This window comes from Rhinolophus sinicus, linkage group LG15 (assembly GCF_036562045.2).
Source record: "Rhinolophus sinicus isolate RSC01 linkage group LG15, ASM3656204v1, whole genome shotgun sequence".
Taxonomy (NCBI): Eukaryota; Metazoa; Chordata; class Mammalia; order Chiroptera; family Rhinolophidae; genus Rhinolophus; species Rhinolophus sinicus.
In genome coordinates this window covers 16,743,308-16,758,715 of record NC_133764.1, presented here as the reverse complement: position 1 = coordinate 16,758,715, position 15,408 = coordinate 16,743,308, and the positions used below count along the sequence as shown (strand labels likewise).

General features: G+C 34.2%; 1 protein-coding gene across 1 annotated transcript in view; it reads left to right on the top strand.

Moving 5' to 3' along the window:
• The window catches only part of EFCAB5 (EF-hand calcium binding domain 5), an 81,161-nt gene that overhangs the window by 13,486 nt on the left and 52,267 nt on the right, over window positions 1-15,408 (top strand). The window contains exons 3-5 of the mRNA XM_074320420.1: window positions 1,223-1,379; window positions 3,290-3,338; window positions 6,246-6,316. Of these exons, the coding sequence (XP_074176521.1) occupies window positions 1,223-1,379; window positions 3,290-3,338; window positions 6,246-6,316 (277 nt within the window). The remainder of the gene's footprint in view (window positions 1-1,222; window positions 1,380-3,289; window positions 3,339-6,245; window positions 6,317-15,408) is intronic.

The following is a 15,408-nucleotide window of genomic DNA, read 5'->3' as shown; positions in this document are numbered from 1 at the left end:
ATGAATGAATAATGAGACAAAGCTGGAAGAAAGATAGACACAGAATAGAGAGTCATGCAGAGAGAGGGAAAAGGGAGAGAAGAGAGAGAGAGGGAGATAGATAAAGCAGCAGAGGGAGAAAGAGTAGGGGAAAAGCAGAAGGAGAGCCAGCAGAGAAAGGGACTGGAGGCTCTGAGATAAGTGATGGAAGTTTGTCAGCTTAGCAGTTGTACCAGAGGAACTTAGTACTTCCTTTAAAATACTAACCTTCTAGTGGTTTAGAAATAGGCCCTTCTACACTATTAAACCACTTGCCTCCTTTGGTCTTCAAACTTTAAAGTTTATTTTTGAAGTCTTATTTTCCTGGAGCATTTTGAAGGCTTCAAATGGGCATAAAGTAATGACTTAGATTTTAGTTGTCTCTTTTGGGTTATTAAAGGTATCCAATTTACCAGTTCTTACTGAAAATTCTTTTGCATTTTAACATCAGCTTGCCTTAGTTTTTCTTCTTTGAAAGATAAAGACCTGCCTCAAACATTATTGGAAAATTACATTTGAAACCAGCAGCTATTTTTACTGTTCTGAGTCATTTTGGTCTTTCAATCAAAGCCAGTTTGGAGGTTTTGAAGTCCTAATAGGGACAATGAACATAGGAACAACTGAAATCACAATTTTTCCCTAGTTTTCCACTTGGGTGATACAGCTCTGAGTACAAGGGTAACTGTTATGCTCAGGGGCTGTCAAAGTGCTTGACTCTGGCCAAAATAAGGAAATTGCAATATATACTCCTAGACAGAAATCAAAAGTTTGGTCCAAGGCATCAGAATTACGTCAGATGCTTGTTATACATGCAGCTTCCAAGCTCCCGCCCTAGACTATGAATCAGAGTCCTTCCATATTGTTTCTGTGTACAGAGGAGCGAGAAGCTCACCGACTTACGGCCTTAGTGCATTCAACCTTGCTTTTAGTGTATATGTGCCAACTTCTAGGGATAGTCTTAGCATTTCCTAAACATAGTATTTAGTTGGGTAAAATAAGGCCTACCTCTATAAAAAGGCAAGTCATAGTAGAAGGTAGCATATGATTAATGGGCTGCCGGGTTGAATCAAGGACAACTGCATGGAGAAAAGACCAGTACAAAGTTTAGAGGAGGTTCTACACTCTTGGATTCTACCATTTGAACAATCTAAGTTAAATCCAGTGGTCTTAACATACTCACATATTCTATTTCCACGGTTTTCAGAGTCTCTAAGATGAAGGAGAAGGTTAAACAGCAACAAGAACAAAGAGAATCCATAAGTAAAGTCAAAGTCAAGGTGGCCAACACACGGAGACAGGCTCTGCAGGAACAGTTCAATGAATGGATTCTAGACCCCCAAGGAATGATCCCTATGATAGTGGTAAGAAAGGGGGACGCTGTGAAGGGCAGGTGGGATGGACAATAAGAGGGTGATGGTTGAATACTGAGTGGAGTGCTAAAAGCCTCCATCTAAATTTTCACTCCTGCTGAGGTAAGTCAATTCTTGACACGTCTAGTCCATGAGAGTAGATTATTTTCAATTTTTTCTTGAGTTTTTTTTTTTTAAAAAAAAACCACAGCTAGAGTTCTAAAATATTGACTCTGACTGAAGTTCCCAAACTCTTCATTACAGACAGATATAGATTTCACTTGTTTGTTTGTACTTTATATGCATGTGACTAGTTACTTCTGTGGGCTAAGAGACCGTGTCTCTCAGCTCCAGAAAATATCTGTACTCTAAGAGTTAAATATTTTCTCTTAGTTGTATATAGATGTGAGAATACTTACTAGTTAGATAAAAATGACAAGCATATTTTTGATTCAAAGTGAATTATTAAAAAGAGACCAAGGAAGACAAGCCACAGACTGGGAGAAAATATTTGCAAAAGACATATCTGATAAAGGACTGTTATCCAAAATATGCAAAGGACTCTTAAAACTCAACAATAAGAAAATGAACAACAGATTAAAAAATGGGAAAAACAGAAAAAAACAACCATGAGATACCACTACTCAGCTACCAGAGTGGCCAAAATCCAGAATACTGACAACACTGAAAGCTGGCAAAGATATGTAGCAACAGAAACTCTTATTCATTGTTAGTGGGAATGCAAAATGGTACAGCCACTTTGGAAGACAGTTTGGCAGTTTCTTATAAAATTAAACATACTTTTACCATATAATCCAGCCATCATGTTTCTTGGTATTTACCCAAAGGAGTTGAAAACTATGTCCTTGTAAAAACATGTACATAGATGTTTATAGCAGCTTTATTTATAATTGCCAAAGTGTGGAAGCCACCAAGAAATCCTTCAGTAGGTGAATGGATAGATCCAACTGTGGTCCATCCAAACAATGGAATATTATTCAGCACTAAAAAGAAATGAGCTATCAACCCATGAAAAGACATGGAGGAACCTTAAATCCATATGGCTAACTGAAAAGAGGCAATCTGAAAAGGCTACATACTGTATGATTCCAACTCTATTAGAGTCTGGAAAACGTAAAACTGTGGAGACAGTAAAAAGATCAGCGGTTTCCAGGAGTGAGAGGGAAAGGAAGGATGAATAGACAGAGCACAGAGGATTTTTAGGGTGGTAAACAGTTCTGGATGATACCATAATGATGGATACATGTCATCATACACTTATCAAAACCCATAGAATGTACATCTAATGTATATTAGATTCCTAGTGTAAACTAAGGACCTTGGGTTTTGATGTTTCCATGAAGGTTCATTGATTGTAATGAATGTACCACTGTGTGTGTTGGGGGGTGGCTGTTGAGAACGGGGAAGCTGTGTGGGTGGTAGCAGGAAGTACATAGGGCCTCACTATGCTTTCTGCTCAATTTTGTTGTGAAACTAAAACTGCTCTAAAAAATAAAATCTATTTTTTTAAAAAATGGACCAAGAAGAACTCTGAAATTTCAGATTTTTGTAATTGAAGAATGAGGAATTATGGAGGATTCTTTGGATTGCCGAGTTGGTTGCCAAAGGTGCCTTAGCTCCATCATGACAGAGATGTCCCTGGAGAAGGCAAACCAGGCTCCCTCTCAGCGTCCTAGCTTTTACACAAAGAGGTTGGGAACCATTGAGGCCATACTCATATATGTGAAAGCATTTTATATACCTTGAAATATTCTATAAACTAAATGTTAATTATTACTATTTTTGTCCCTGGGTTAAAAGGATTACCCACGACCTAAATTGAAAGACTAAAGCCAGCTTTTAGTCTAAAACACTAAATATATGGTAATTGAGAAGTAATATATGATCTCTTTGATTGGCAGATTCAGAATGTTCTTCATGAATTTTTTCAAAATTCAGATTACCAGCTTGGTAAGCATGCCTATTACTATAGCATTTATGTTTTTCTCTCTTTTTCGAGAAAGGGAGGGGGTGCTAAATTAAGATGAAGAGTCAATATTGAGATAGATGTTATACAGATATACTTAAGCTCTTTGGCTCTTTCCAGATGGAGAATGCAGAGAAGCAACTAGTAATTTTCAATCCTTTTAGTCTAGTGGCCCGTTTTATTACAAATATTCTGTAATACCCTTTATTATCCTATCAAATTCCTAGAAAATATTACTTACATTTTAAAAGAAAGATATAATGTCACATATCTTTGTGATATAATGGAGAAATACGAGGAGAGACGTAAGAAAATTATATATGTTAAATTTCAATATATGAATGTTTGGTTACAACTTCACTATAAAACAGAATGGGGTAGTCAGAAATCTGTATTTACTTATAATGCATGTTTAGATATAAGAAAAGTAAAATTACATCCAATCGACCATTTCTTTGTATTTGGCAATTTGAAATAAGAGCAAAATGAACGGATTTGTATATTGACGTAGAATCCCCATGAATAGGAGAGGTAGAAAATGCAGACTGACACAATTTATGATATTACCTCCCATTACGTAATTTCCTGAAATGGTGAACAACTCTTGATAAAGTTCCAGAAGGAAGCAAAGTACAATCCTCTCTCAAATTTTCATCGTAGTTACACTTTTCAAAAATTCAACAGTAAAAATAGGTTCTGTATTTATACGAAAAAATAGAGGTAGGTTCTGACTCCAAATTATTCTAAGCAGGTGTTTTCACCTACTTGAGTGTCTGGCAGGAGGGGGCAAGTCTTGATTGTGCTGGAATTGCAGCAGTTCCGCCTGTACTCCTACTCCCCATCATTGTGGCAACAAAAACTCACCTACAAATTCCCTCCATGCTCACGGGGGCAGGGGGAGGCAGTAAGTACCACACCTATGGATAGCCACAGATTTTGATGCTTTCGTTTTCAGAAAGGTTTCCTTATATGAGATTAAGCCCCCCAAAAAAAATTCAGACTTGTTGAATAAAGAACTAGAGTTTAAGTCCTGAGATTTACATAATTTATATCCAGTTGATTTTTTCCAATTGATTTTTGACCGCTTGATTACACTGATAACAATTGATTATCTGAAGTCTGTTTTCACTTTTAAAAATAAAATATGCTTTCCATTCTTCCAATCACTGGTCCGGAAACATGATTTGGACTTTGCTAACAACCTTTTACCTTTCCTTTCAGCCTATCCAAAAACTGCAATTCTTCAACCTCAACGCCCCTTTCAGAAAAGCTTTGAAATAACTTATTTTATTTACTTAGCTTTTGATGAGGGTACAAAAAGAATGAAAAGAGCTCATGTGAGATTGTGATAAAATTAGAGACATGGAGGCCACTCCAATTGGCAGTGTTTATTTCTCCTCTCACCTCCTATACTATAGTAGTATTTATTTTCAGTACCATTTATTCATTCAATATTTATTGAGCCGTCACTTAGTCCTAGAACCTGTGATGGGGTAGAGGATGCAAAGAGGACTGAGATATGTTTCCTGCCCTTAAATGGCTCAAAGTCCAGCCAGGGGACAGACACATACACTTAATAGCAACTGTTACTGGTAGAAACCAGTCTGGCTTGCGTGATCTTCCAGAGCTTAGGGGAAGATCTGGGATTCGGGTAACAGCATTTAATGCATAAACTTATACTAAAGTTAATACAGTCCTCTTGTGACAATAATTGATATCTCTTAATAAGCAGTTAAAAAAATCAAGAGTGACTAAAGAATCTTTTTATGTACCAGCCCATGATTAGCAGGAGGAGTTACTGTTAGAAGTAAGAGGGGAAGCCAGTGTATTAGTTCCTTCATCCTGAGCTTTCATACAGTTTGTGTGTTTGTATCTTGGTAAAGTCAACAAGGATCATAATTGTCGTATTAAACGGAGGTTTAAAAAATCTTTATTCAAACTAACTGCCACATTCAGCATTATTTATCACTTTCTTATTCATGAAACTTTTTTTCTATGCTTTTGCGATATCATGCTCTCTTGATTGTTTTCTTCTATCTTTGATCCCTTTTAGCATTTTTGTTTCTTGGTTCTTTTCTTTGCAGCTTCAGTGTTGTTTTCCAGAGTTGACTTTCTGGCTCTAGTATTCCGTTATACACGATACACACTTCCTGGGTTTTCTTATTCAAACCCATGACTCTCATCCATATTCCCAACCCAAACCTTCCCTCTGAGCTCCAGATCCCATTTGAAAAGATCAACAAGATTAGTGGTTAAGTGAATAAAGCAACCTGCGGATCAATAGGATCACATTTATATACAGAAAAACAAAAGATATTTGTATGTATTCAAAGCTGCCAGAAGGGTGGCAAACTGTTGACAGTGGTTACTTCTGGGGCAGAGGGTGAAAGTACTGGTGGAGGGTAGGGGAAAAGTAGACTTTCATAGTTTGCTACTTACATTTTTGTATTATTTGAATCTTTTACTAAAAGAATATATTCATGTTTTATTTAACTTAAGAAACATTAAAGACAAAAATAAAACATTTAAAATAAAGTCTGTAGAAATGTTTGTTTTAGGATGTGTTAATATAAATGCTAGCATAAACTAACACAGAGTTTTTAGTGGCCTTTTATACTACTGATGTGCATATTTCTTTCTGCTTTTTCTCAACCTGGTCATTAAAAAGGTAGGGACATTCTTTTCAGTATTTGGGTTGCTTGGTCAAGTAAAAGCCAGGAAAACTACTAATTTTATAGTAATTGAAATGTTACCCAACTATATACCATTAACTTTATTGTAAATATTGATGGATATTAAGAAATACTTTTATGTTCTTCTTTTAAATGATTATAAAATATGAATGTATTATAACCACACTAACTAGCAAATAACCTTTATTCCATAATTAGAAGCATGTTGCAAACAATTGAATATTGCTGACTCGATGGAACCAAGATTGAACAAAATGGAATTTACAGAAGTAAGAAGTTACTTTATTCATTATTTGAATCAAATTATTTTGCCAGTTTCAATTGTCTTTGGTGGATGTCACGTATACATTAACTTAGAATTAAATTAAATGAAAGCATAGTAACTTATTTTATCGATTCTAAGATGCACACTTTAAAATATTTTAACAACTCTGAAATTAGGTTACATTTTATCATCAAAGGCATCTTATAAGTTCTTTCAATCAGTGGTACTCATGACGTGAAAGTGTAAAAAAACTTCCACTGACACCTTCAGGTAAGATGAAGAAAAACCAGCTTTTTGTATTCAGAGAAATCTGCTTATACAAATAATAATGAGATCTAACACTTAGCTATGGGCCAGGCACTATCCTAAGCTATCCATGTGTTAGCTCATGTAAAAACTCTCGCAACCCTTATTCCTACTTTTATAGATGAACACACTGAGGAGCAGAAAGGTTAAGTAACTTGCACCAGGTCTCCCAGTTAGTGGAGCTGGGGAAATTTGTATCCAGGCAGTTTGATTTCAAAGTCTACATAATATTGCGTCTGAGAAAGGATGATTTTATTGCAGTGGAATAAGCAAAACAAGCAATATAATGGTACGAGCATTCTAAGTTTTCTATAGCCTGCTTTTATATTTTTTCATGTCTTTCTTCTAATTCCCCTGTTTTTCTCTGAGTCCCAGAGTCGAGGTAACTTTTTCCTTCCGCGCTCCTACACCTTTGCCCCATTGAAGGTGATGACTATGCACTATATACACATTCAAGGTTCTTATAAAGGATTTCTGAAATCTTTCTTAAAGTGATTACCATATAGATAAGAATTTGGTAATCCTATCTTAGCTATGTTCTGTGTTTTCTTAGACTCCGTATTTGTCTATTCGGTATCCACGAGTCACAGGGCCAAACTAATGGCCGAAATTGTTTTAGATGCGTATCTCCCCTGCAATCCATAGTCCATATTCTGAACCACCTCTGTATCTAAATCGAACTCACCAAGCCAATCTTTTTCAAGGTTTCTCAATTGTTTAAAAAAATTTAAAGCTGGTTTCTAACTTATCGAAATTTTTATGTAATGAAATCTATTAATTTTTTAGAGGGTTTTTTCATTGCTTCTATGCTTAGACGTTTCTTTCCTTCCTAAGCTCAGCTGTATCCATCCATTTTTTTTCTAGCTTTCTATTTTTAAATTAATTTGAAAATTATTTTGATAATGAAGTGAGAATCCAACTTCATTTTTTCCCTACCATAACTAGCTAAATATACCACTCTATTTATTGAACAAACCTTTCTTTTACAAGCAGCTGATTTTCCAAATGAAATTTCTTCTACATCATTCTTTTCTTCTTTCCAATGGAAAATACAAGTAGAATATTTTACAAAATTTGAATGACTGGAATTATTTAGTGCCCATGTAAATTCAGTTTTGTCAGAAATCAGAGTATTCTCTAGGATATGAATTTCCCCAAAAATGTGTATATTTTAATGCATGTATTATTCTGTTAGTGTCAGATAACTCAAACTTAGAAGGATAGAAAAAGAGGCTTTTCTTTTACTTTAAAAAACTCAGCTGCAAATAGCACATCACAATTTTCAGTAAAAATCTTTTCAATCTTTCCCAGATAAATTAGAAGTGATGAGAAAAATCCTAGTTCCATCTGGTCTCTTGTTACCTTATGTGCTTCTGACAAAACTGTCACCCTTTCATTGTCTTTTCATATTTCTTGGAAAAGGCAATTTAATTTGCCAGACTGAAATGAAAACATTAATAATCCTGGTGTGACTTCTTACCCTGGTTCAGTTGAAACTAAATTTATTCCAGAGCGCCTATTTTACCTGTAAGTTGCCAAAATAACATCATTTGAGTGCATTTTTAAAAATTAAGAGAACTATTATTCGGGTAATGTTGTAAAAATGAACTCCCGGGTTTTCCCAATTTGCAAAGAGAGAGGTCTTCTCTAGCAATGTCAAGTTAAAAATGTAACTTCTCCCATTCTTCCATGTGATTGGAGACCTCTTTATATTTCATATTTCATTATTTCTAAGGTGAACAGTTTTCCTTTTGCACTTCTGATATCAAAATGCATCTTACAGGTGATGGAGGTGTCTATATGGTCTTGGTGATGATGATTTCATCAGTGTATATTTATCCCAAAACTCATTAAGTTGTATATATTAAATATGTACAGCTTTTTACATGTCAATTATACCTCAATAAAGTGTTGTTTTTTTTTAAGATGCACCTTACAATCAATGGATACATTTAATGAAATAATATTTTCCTCTCTCCTCCAACCCCCAAAATCTGTGTTTAAATCAGTAGTCTATCTTATGATTGGTGATATTTTGATAATTGGAAAAAAAGGCTATTTGCTCTTTATGAGCAAAGCACCTAATATAAAACGACAAGAAGGATGAAATTAAGAGAATTGAAGGAATATCTGATAATGAAAACAAACAATCAAACAAAACTGAGCAGATTTCAAGATTAAAAATAATTTAATGGAACCACAACCATTTTCTATATTTGTAAATGTTAAAGTTGTATATTTATAAAATTTAAAATTAATAAAGATGATAAGCTTCATGAGCTTATAGAAAATTTCAATGGAATATGTAAAAATACATGAGAAATATTAAGTAAATGAACAAAAATCTACAATAATTGTGGCAATATTAAAACTTTTTTGTTGTTGTTAACAGCTCTATTGAGATAGAGCTGTATTTATTTTCTATGGCTGCTGTAACAAATTATCGTGAATTTGGTGCCTTAAAAAACCAGAAATTTATTCTCTTACAGTTCTGGGGACCAGAAGCCCAAAATAATTATTACTGGGCCAAAATCAAAGTGTCAGCAGAGCTGCACTCATTCTGGAGGGTCTAGTGGAGACTTGCCTTTTCCAGCTTCTGGTGGCTGCTTGTATCCCTGGAGTTGTGGCTACATCACCAGTCTTTACTTCTATGGTCACATTACCTCCTCTTCTGTCTGAGAAATCTCCCTCTAATAAGAGCACATATGATTGCATGTAGAGCCCACCTAAATAATCCAGGATAATTTCCTCATCTCAAATACCTTAACTAAATCACAGCTGCGAAGACTCTTTTCCTCTCTAAGGTAATATTGACAGGTTCCAGAGATTCGGACCTGATATCTCTGAGGGGTATTATTCAACTCTCTACATGCTTACAATTCACCCATTTAGTGTACAATTCATTGGTTTGGAGTGTATTTACGTAACTGTATAACCATTAAAACAATCGATTTTAGAACATTTTTATCACCCCCCAGAAAAACCCCATACCTATCAGCAGTCATTACCCATTTCCCTCCTAACCTCCAGGCCTAGGACACCACCAATCTACTTTCTGTCTCTTATAGCTTTTCCTATTCTGGAAATTTCATATAAATGAAACCATACAATAAATGGCCTTTTGTTATTGGCTTCTTTCACTTAGCATACATGTTACAGCATGTATCAACACTTTATTTTTATTGCTGAATAATATTCCTATTTGTGGACATTTCATATTTTATTTATCCATTTATAAGTTGATGGACATATGGGTTGTTTTTCCTTTTTGACTATTGTGAATATGAACATTTGCATATACGGTGAACATGTTTTCAATTCTCTTGGGTATATACATAGGAGTGGAATTGGCTGGCTCATATAATTCTATGTTGATTCTTTTGAGGAACTGCCAGATGCTTTTCCACACAAAAAATGGCTGCACCATTTTACATTCCTACACACAGTGAACGAGGATTCCTGTTGCTCCACATCCTTGACAACACTTGTTATTCTGTTGTTTTTGTTTGTTTGTTTTATTTTTTAATTATAGCCATTCCTGTGGGTATGAAGTGGTAGCTCATTGTGGTTTTGAAATGCATTTCCCTGATGGCTAAAATGATATTGAACATTTTTACATGTATTTATTGGCCATTTGTATATTTTCCTTGGAGAAATGTCTACTTAGATCCTTTGACCATTTTTAAATTGGTTTGTCTTTTATAAGAGTTCTTTTATATTCTAGATGCAATCCATTGTCAAATATATAATTTGCAAATATTTTCTCCTATTTTGTGGGTTACCTTCATTTTGTTGATGGTGTCCTTGGAAGCACAAAAGTTTTAAAATTTAATTAAGTCCAATTTATCTAATTTTGTTGTTGTTGTTGCTTTTACTTTGGTGTCATATCTAAGAAACCATTGCCTAATATCAAGGTCATAAAGGTAGACGTTTAAGTTTTATAGTTTCAACTCTTATATTTAAGTCTATTTAAGTCTTTGATGCATTTTGAGTTTATTTTTGTGTATGATGTGAAGTGATAAACATTTTTTAAAAAGTATTTGATAAGTCAAAGAGGTAAAAAATAAATAAGGATATAAAGAAACTGTTACATTATCAATAAGACTTATTATAAAAGTATTTATCGAACTTCAATCCCTCCAGTGACCCTGGTCCAGTTTTCTTAGAATATTGTCAAAATTTATTATAGACAGGCCACCAAGAAAACCTTATAAGTCTAAAAACTAGAAATTTGACATGTTAGATTCTCTTATTATGTAACAAAACTGGAAAATAATAAACAAATTTTAAAATTATTAAGCCCAACCATTTAGAAATTTAAAAATTAATCTCTTTAATAATTCTTGGGTCAAAGTCTTACATCTGATTTTATGGAATGCTATTAAATGTTTACTTAAACGAGAAATTGGAGTCTTAAAACTTTTAAAAATGAGGTGGGATGAGGAATTTTAAAAATATAGGTATATTTAAAAATAGAGTAAATATATATAAATACACACACACACACACACACACACACACACACACACACACACATATTGCCATAGCATAGAATTAATTCTTGTTAACACCTTGGCACATTTTCTAAGAAAAAAATTATTCAATTAAAAGAAATTATTGTAACCAAAAAATGAATTTAAATAACACATAAAAGTATGAAGGTGGGCATTTTAAAATCACCATAAATTTGTTACCCAGAAATAACCGTTGTCACCCTTAAATAAAAATTATTTTAAACAGCTTTATATACTTTGTCTCAATAGATAGATGGGTATATAGATGTAGATGATCGTAAATTCTGTTATAAGATTTTAATTACTTAAAATAAAAAACATTTAATTGTACTTGATTCTAATAGAAAAAAGAGAAACTGAAGTAAAAATAAGGAAATTGCTGAAATTAAACATATCTTCACAAAAGTTATTCTAAAATCATTCCAACACAAGACCATAAGATGAAGATCAGGAAAGGTTGCAGTCATTATTTTTTAAAATCACATAGTTCAATTATAGAAATAACAGTTGACAACTTATTATAAAAGATGAAGGTATTTCCTCATGTTTTCCTATCTTTTTTCTTTGTATTTCCCAATTTTAGTTATTTTAGAATTTTTATTTTATCCAGATGTACACCATTCACTTTCTTTTCTGTAATTACAATTCCCATAGTTGATTAATTTTAGTCTAATATTTAAATGGATTTGAGGTTCACCTCCTGTCTGTTTTACAATGGCTTCGCTATTCCGAGGTTATTTATTTTGATTCATCTCTTAATTGGCTGAATTTATTGTAAAGTAGTTTTATCAGGAAGATCACATGGATGCTATGTTTTCTGAATTCTTTTATGTTGAAAATGTATATTTCCTCTAAAATTAATCTTGGATAGGTATACTGTGATTGAGTCACATTTTCTTTTTACCTCAAAACTATATAGACGAATGATGTCAGTTTTACTTTTTTTCTCTTTCATTTGTTTTAATTAATTCAACAAATATATACATATACATTTGTACATATACTGTGTTTCCCCGAAAATAAGACCTAGCCAGACAATCAGCTCTAATCGTCTTTTGGAGCAAAAATTAATGTAAGACTGGTCTTATTTTACTATAAGTATATTATATTATAGACCTGGTTTTACTTTACTCTTACAGTAAAATAAGACCGGGTCTATAATATAATATAACATAACATAATATAATATAATATAATATAATATAATATAATACCAGGTCTTATATTAATTTTTGCTCCAAAAGACGCATCAGAGTTGATTGTCTGGCTAGGTCTTATTTTCAAGGAAACAGGGTACATATCACATATGAGTAACGAGGTCTGACAATTAAGTTCACAAACTCATCCAAGAAAAAGTGCTATCTATGTCATTGCTGAATATCACTGCAGTCACCTTCGAAGTACTCCCCTTTGAAAGCTACACACAGATGCCAGCACCTAGTCCACCCTTCAAAGCAATTCTGGAACTCTTTGTGGAATGGCCATCAGAGCTGTCGTCATATTACCCTTGATGTCCTGAATGTCATCCAAATGTCTTCCTTTCAATGTTTCCTTTATCTTTGGGTAAAGAAAGAAGTCATTGGGGGCCAGATCAGGTGAGTAAGGAGGGTGTTCCAATACAGTTATTTGTTTACTGGCTAAACACTCCCTCGCAGACAGTGCCATGTGAGCTGGTGCATTGTTGTGATGCAAGAGCCATGAATTGCTGGTGAAAAGTTCAGGTCATCTAACTTTTTCATGCAGCCTTTTCAGTATTTCAGTAGTAAACTTGGTGAGCTGTTTGTCCAGTTGGATAATCCCTCTGATGTCAAATGAATAATCCCTCTGATATCAAAAAATGTTAGCAACATCATTGCAACAACTTCACGAACTTAATTGTCAGACCTCGTATATGTACGAAAGGCTCCATGTCACACATCACTTCTGAACGGCAGTTTCTGTCAAATAAAAACATTACAGTGTGTCCTTGTCCACCTTATTCACCAGATCTGGCACTGTGTGGTTTCTGGCTCTTCCCCAAAGTCAAAATGACCATGAAAGGCAAACGTTTTGAATCGAGTCAAGACATCGAGGCAGCCATGACAGTGCAGTGAGACACTCATGAAAGGACTTCCAGAGCTGCTTCAGAAAGTGGCAAGAATGATGGGATGAGTGTGTTTGAAGCAAGGGGGAGTATTTTGAGGGGGATTAATGGCAATGGGTCTTTTACTGTAATAATTTTTTAAAATTTAAACATTCACTGTATTTTTTATCACACCTTGTTGTATGTGTATGTGTATGTGTGTATATATACCCATCAATTTAAGAAGAAAATGGGTGAAGGTGATGTATACCTACTAATACTTGATACAAACTCATTACATTCTACATAATACCTTTGTGGGTATCTATCCACCTAATTTTGTTTTAATGGATGGTTTGGATTATTAATATTAATTTTCCTGACAATTTCTCAACTTCTCTTCCTGAAATGCAAAGAGCACATATTCAGGTACTATCATTATAGAGAAGTGCTGTTGCATCAATTAGAAACAAAGAAAGTATTTCTTGTATAGAAATATTTATTGAAAAAATTTAATTATCTGACCAATAAATCATTGAGCCATCTTAGCTGACATAGAAGTAGTGTTTGGAACATTTGCTTTAAAAGAGATTTGTTCTAAGGCTATTTTGTCAGAACTGTTTAATGAAACTGGAAGAAAATAAATGTCAGGCTTAAAAGGCAACATATTACACACAGGTGCCATCCAGTGGCGAAACAATGCCTTGCGATTGCCCCGCTGATTGTAATGAATGAGCAGTGTGATTAGCACTTAGGAAGGCGCATATTTGGAGGAAACAGAGTCAGTGAGTCATAGTTAATGCAGAGAAAAACACAAGTGGAGAGAATGGTCACAGATGCCTGGATATGCATATCACTTTTCTAGCGCGTCTGTTTTCTGGTGGATAAACGAACAGGTGATGATGTTTTTGTTTATTATAACTTCTTTCACTGTTCGTCTGTTTTATTCCGGTAAATGCAGACCCAAAGTAAGTATTTTAGAATATTTATTCCTAGTTTTTTGGTTGTTAAGTATATATTGAATGTTTACTCTGTATGCTAGGAGAAATGTCAAAATAAGTTGTATTTCTTATCCTTAAGGATGCATTGTTATGGGACTGTGTGTGGGTATGTGCAGGCATTTGTGTGTGTGAGTGAGTGTGTGTGTGTGAGCACACACATGCACGTGTGTGTACATGCATGCATACATACACACACTGGATGGAACTAAAATAGGATCCCGGGATTGGAAGGATCAAAATATAAGCAAATTAAGGACACACACCACAAAAAGACAATTACAAAGCAGTGAACAGGTGCAAAACATTATGAATTTTTATATTCATCGCTGCAAAGGGATGCAGAGTGAAAGAAAAATGAGACTTCAGTGGGCAGGTTTCATGTAGGAAGTTCCTCTGGTGGTCATGAGTTTTGAATTTCTTCCACCTGCCATACCTTGTATCTCCTTACTTTGAAAGGAACTTTAAGAACAATGCTTTAAACATTTATATAGTGACAGAAATAATTTAAAATATCTAATGTATTGGTTTCTTTGAGATTTGTTTCATTTTATAAGTTGAATATTTAGGCGCATAAGAAATATGTTTTGGGAGAGTGTTAGGCTTGTTTTAAATTCTCAGAATGCTCTGGTTCCCAAGAGAGCTCACTCTAGGAGACAAAACTTACTATTTGTATAATTTTAACACTGGTATTGAGTTGTTGAAATAGGTATTGAAAGGAACAGAAATCTTAACCTTTAGATTTCAGTGGGCTCCCATTAGCAAACTAACTGTATTGTCTTCAGGCCGGGTGTAGGCAGGTGCTGATAAATGGATCAGTCCTGGAATTCCCAGATTTCAATCATATGGAAGAGCTACCCTTTCATTTCACTATCTGATTGGTTAATTTGTTTATCAACAGAAGACCATTTCAAGTATATTTGTTTTATCTAAACATCATTAACATGGTTATAGAAAATGTAGTTAACTTAGGTAGGAGGATTCTTTTTGAATTTCCTGGACTTTTGAGCTCTATAAATTCCCTTCATTTTGATCAAGACTTTTCTAATAATCTGCTTCAGGAGAAGTCTGAGAGATAAGCATGGGTAAGTTTTTTTTGGTATGTCTTAAGGCAAAGGTTACCTTGAGTTGTTAAAGTGCCCGTAACTTTTTAAATGATGGTTCCACAAATGGCTGTATGTCCCTCTCCCCCAAAAAAGTTTCTGTAATTTGATTG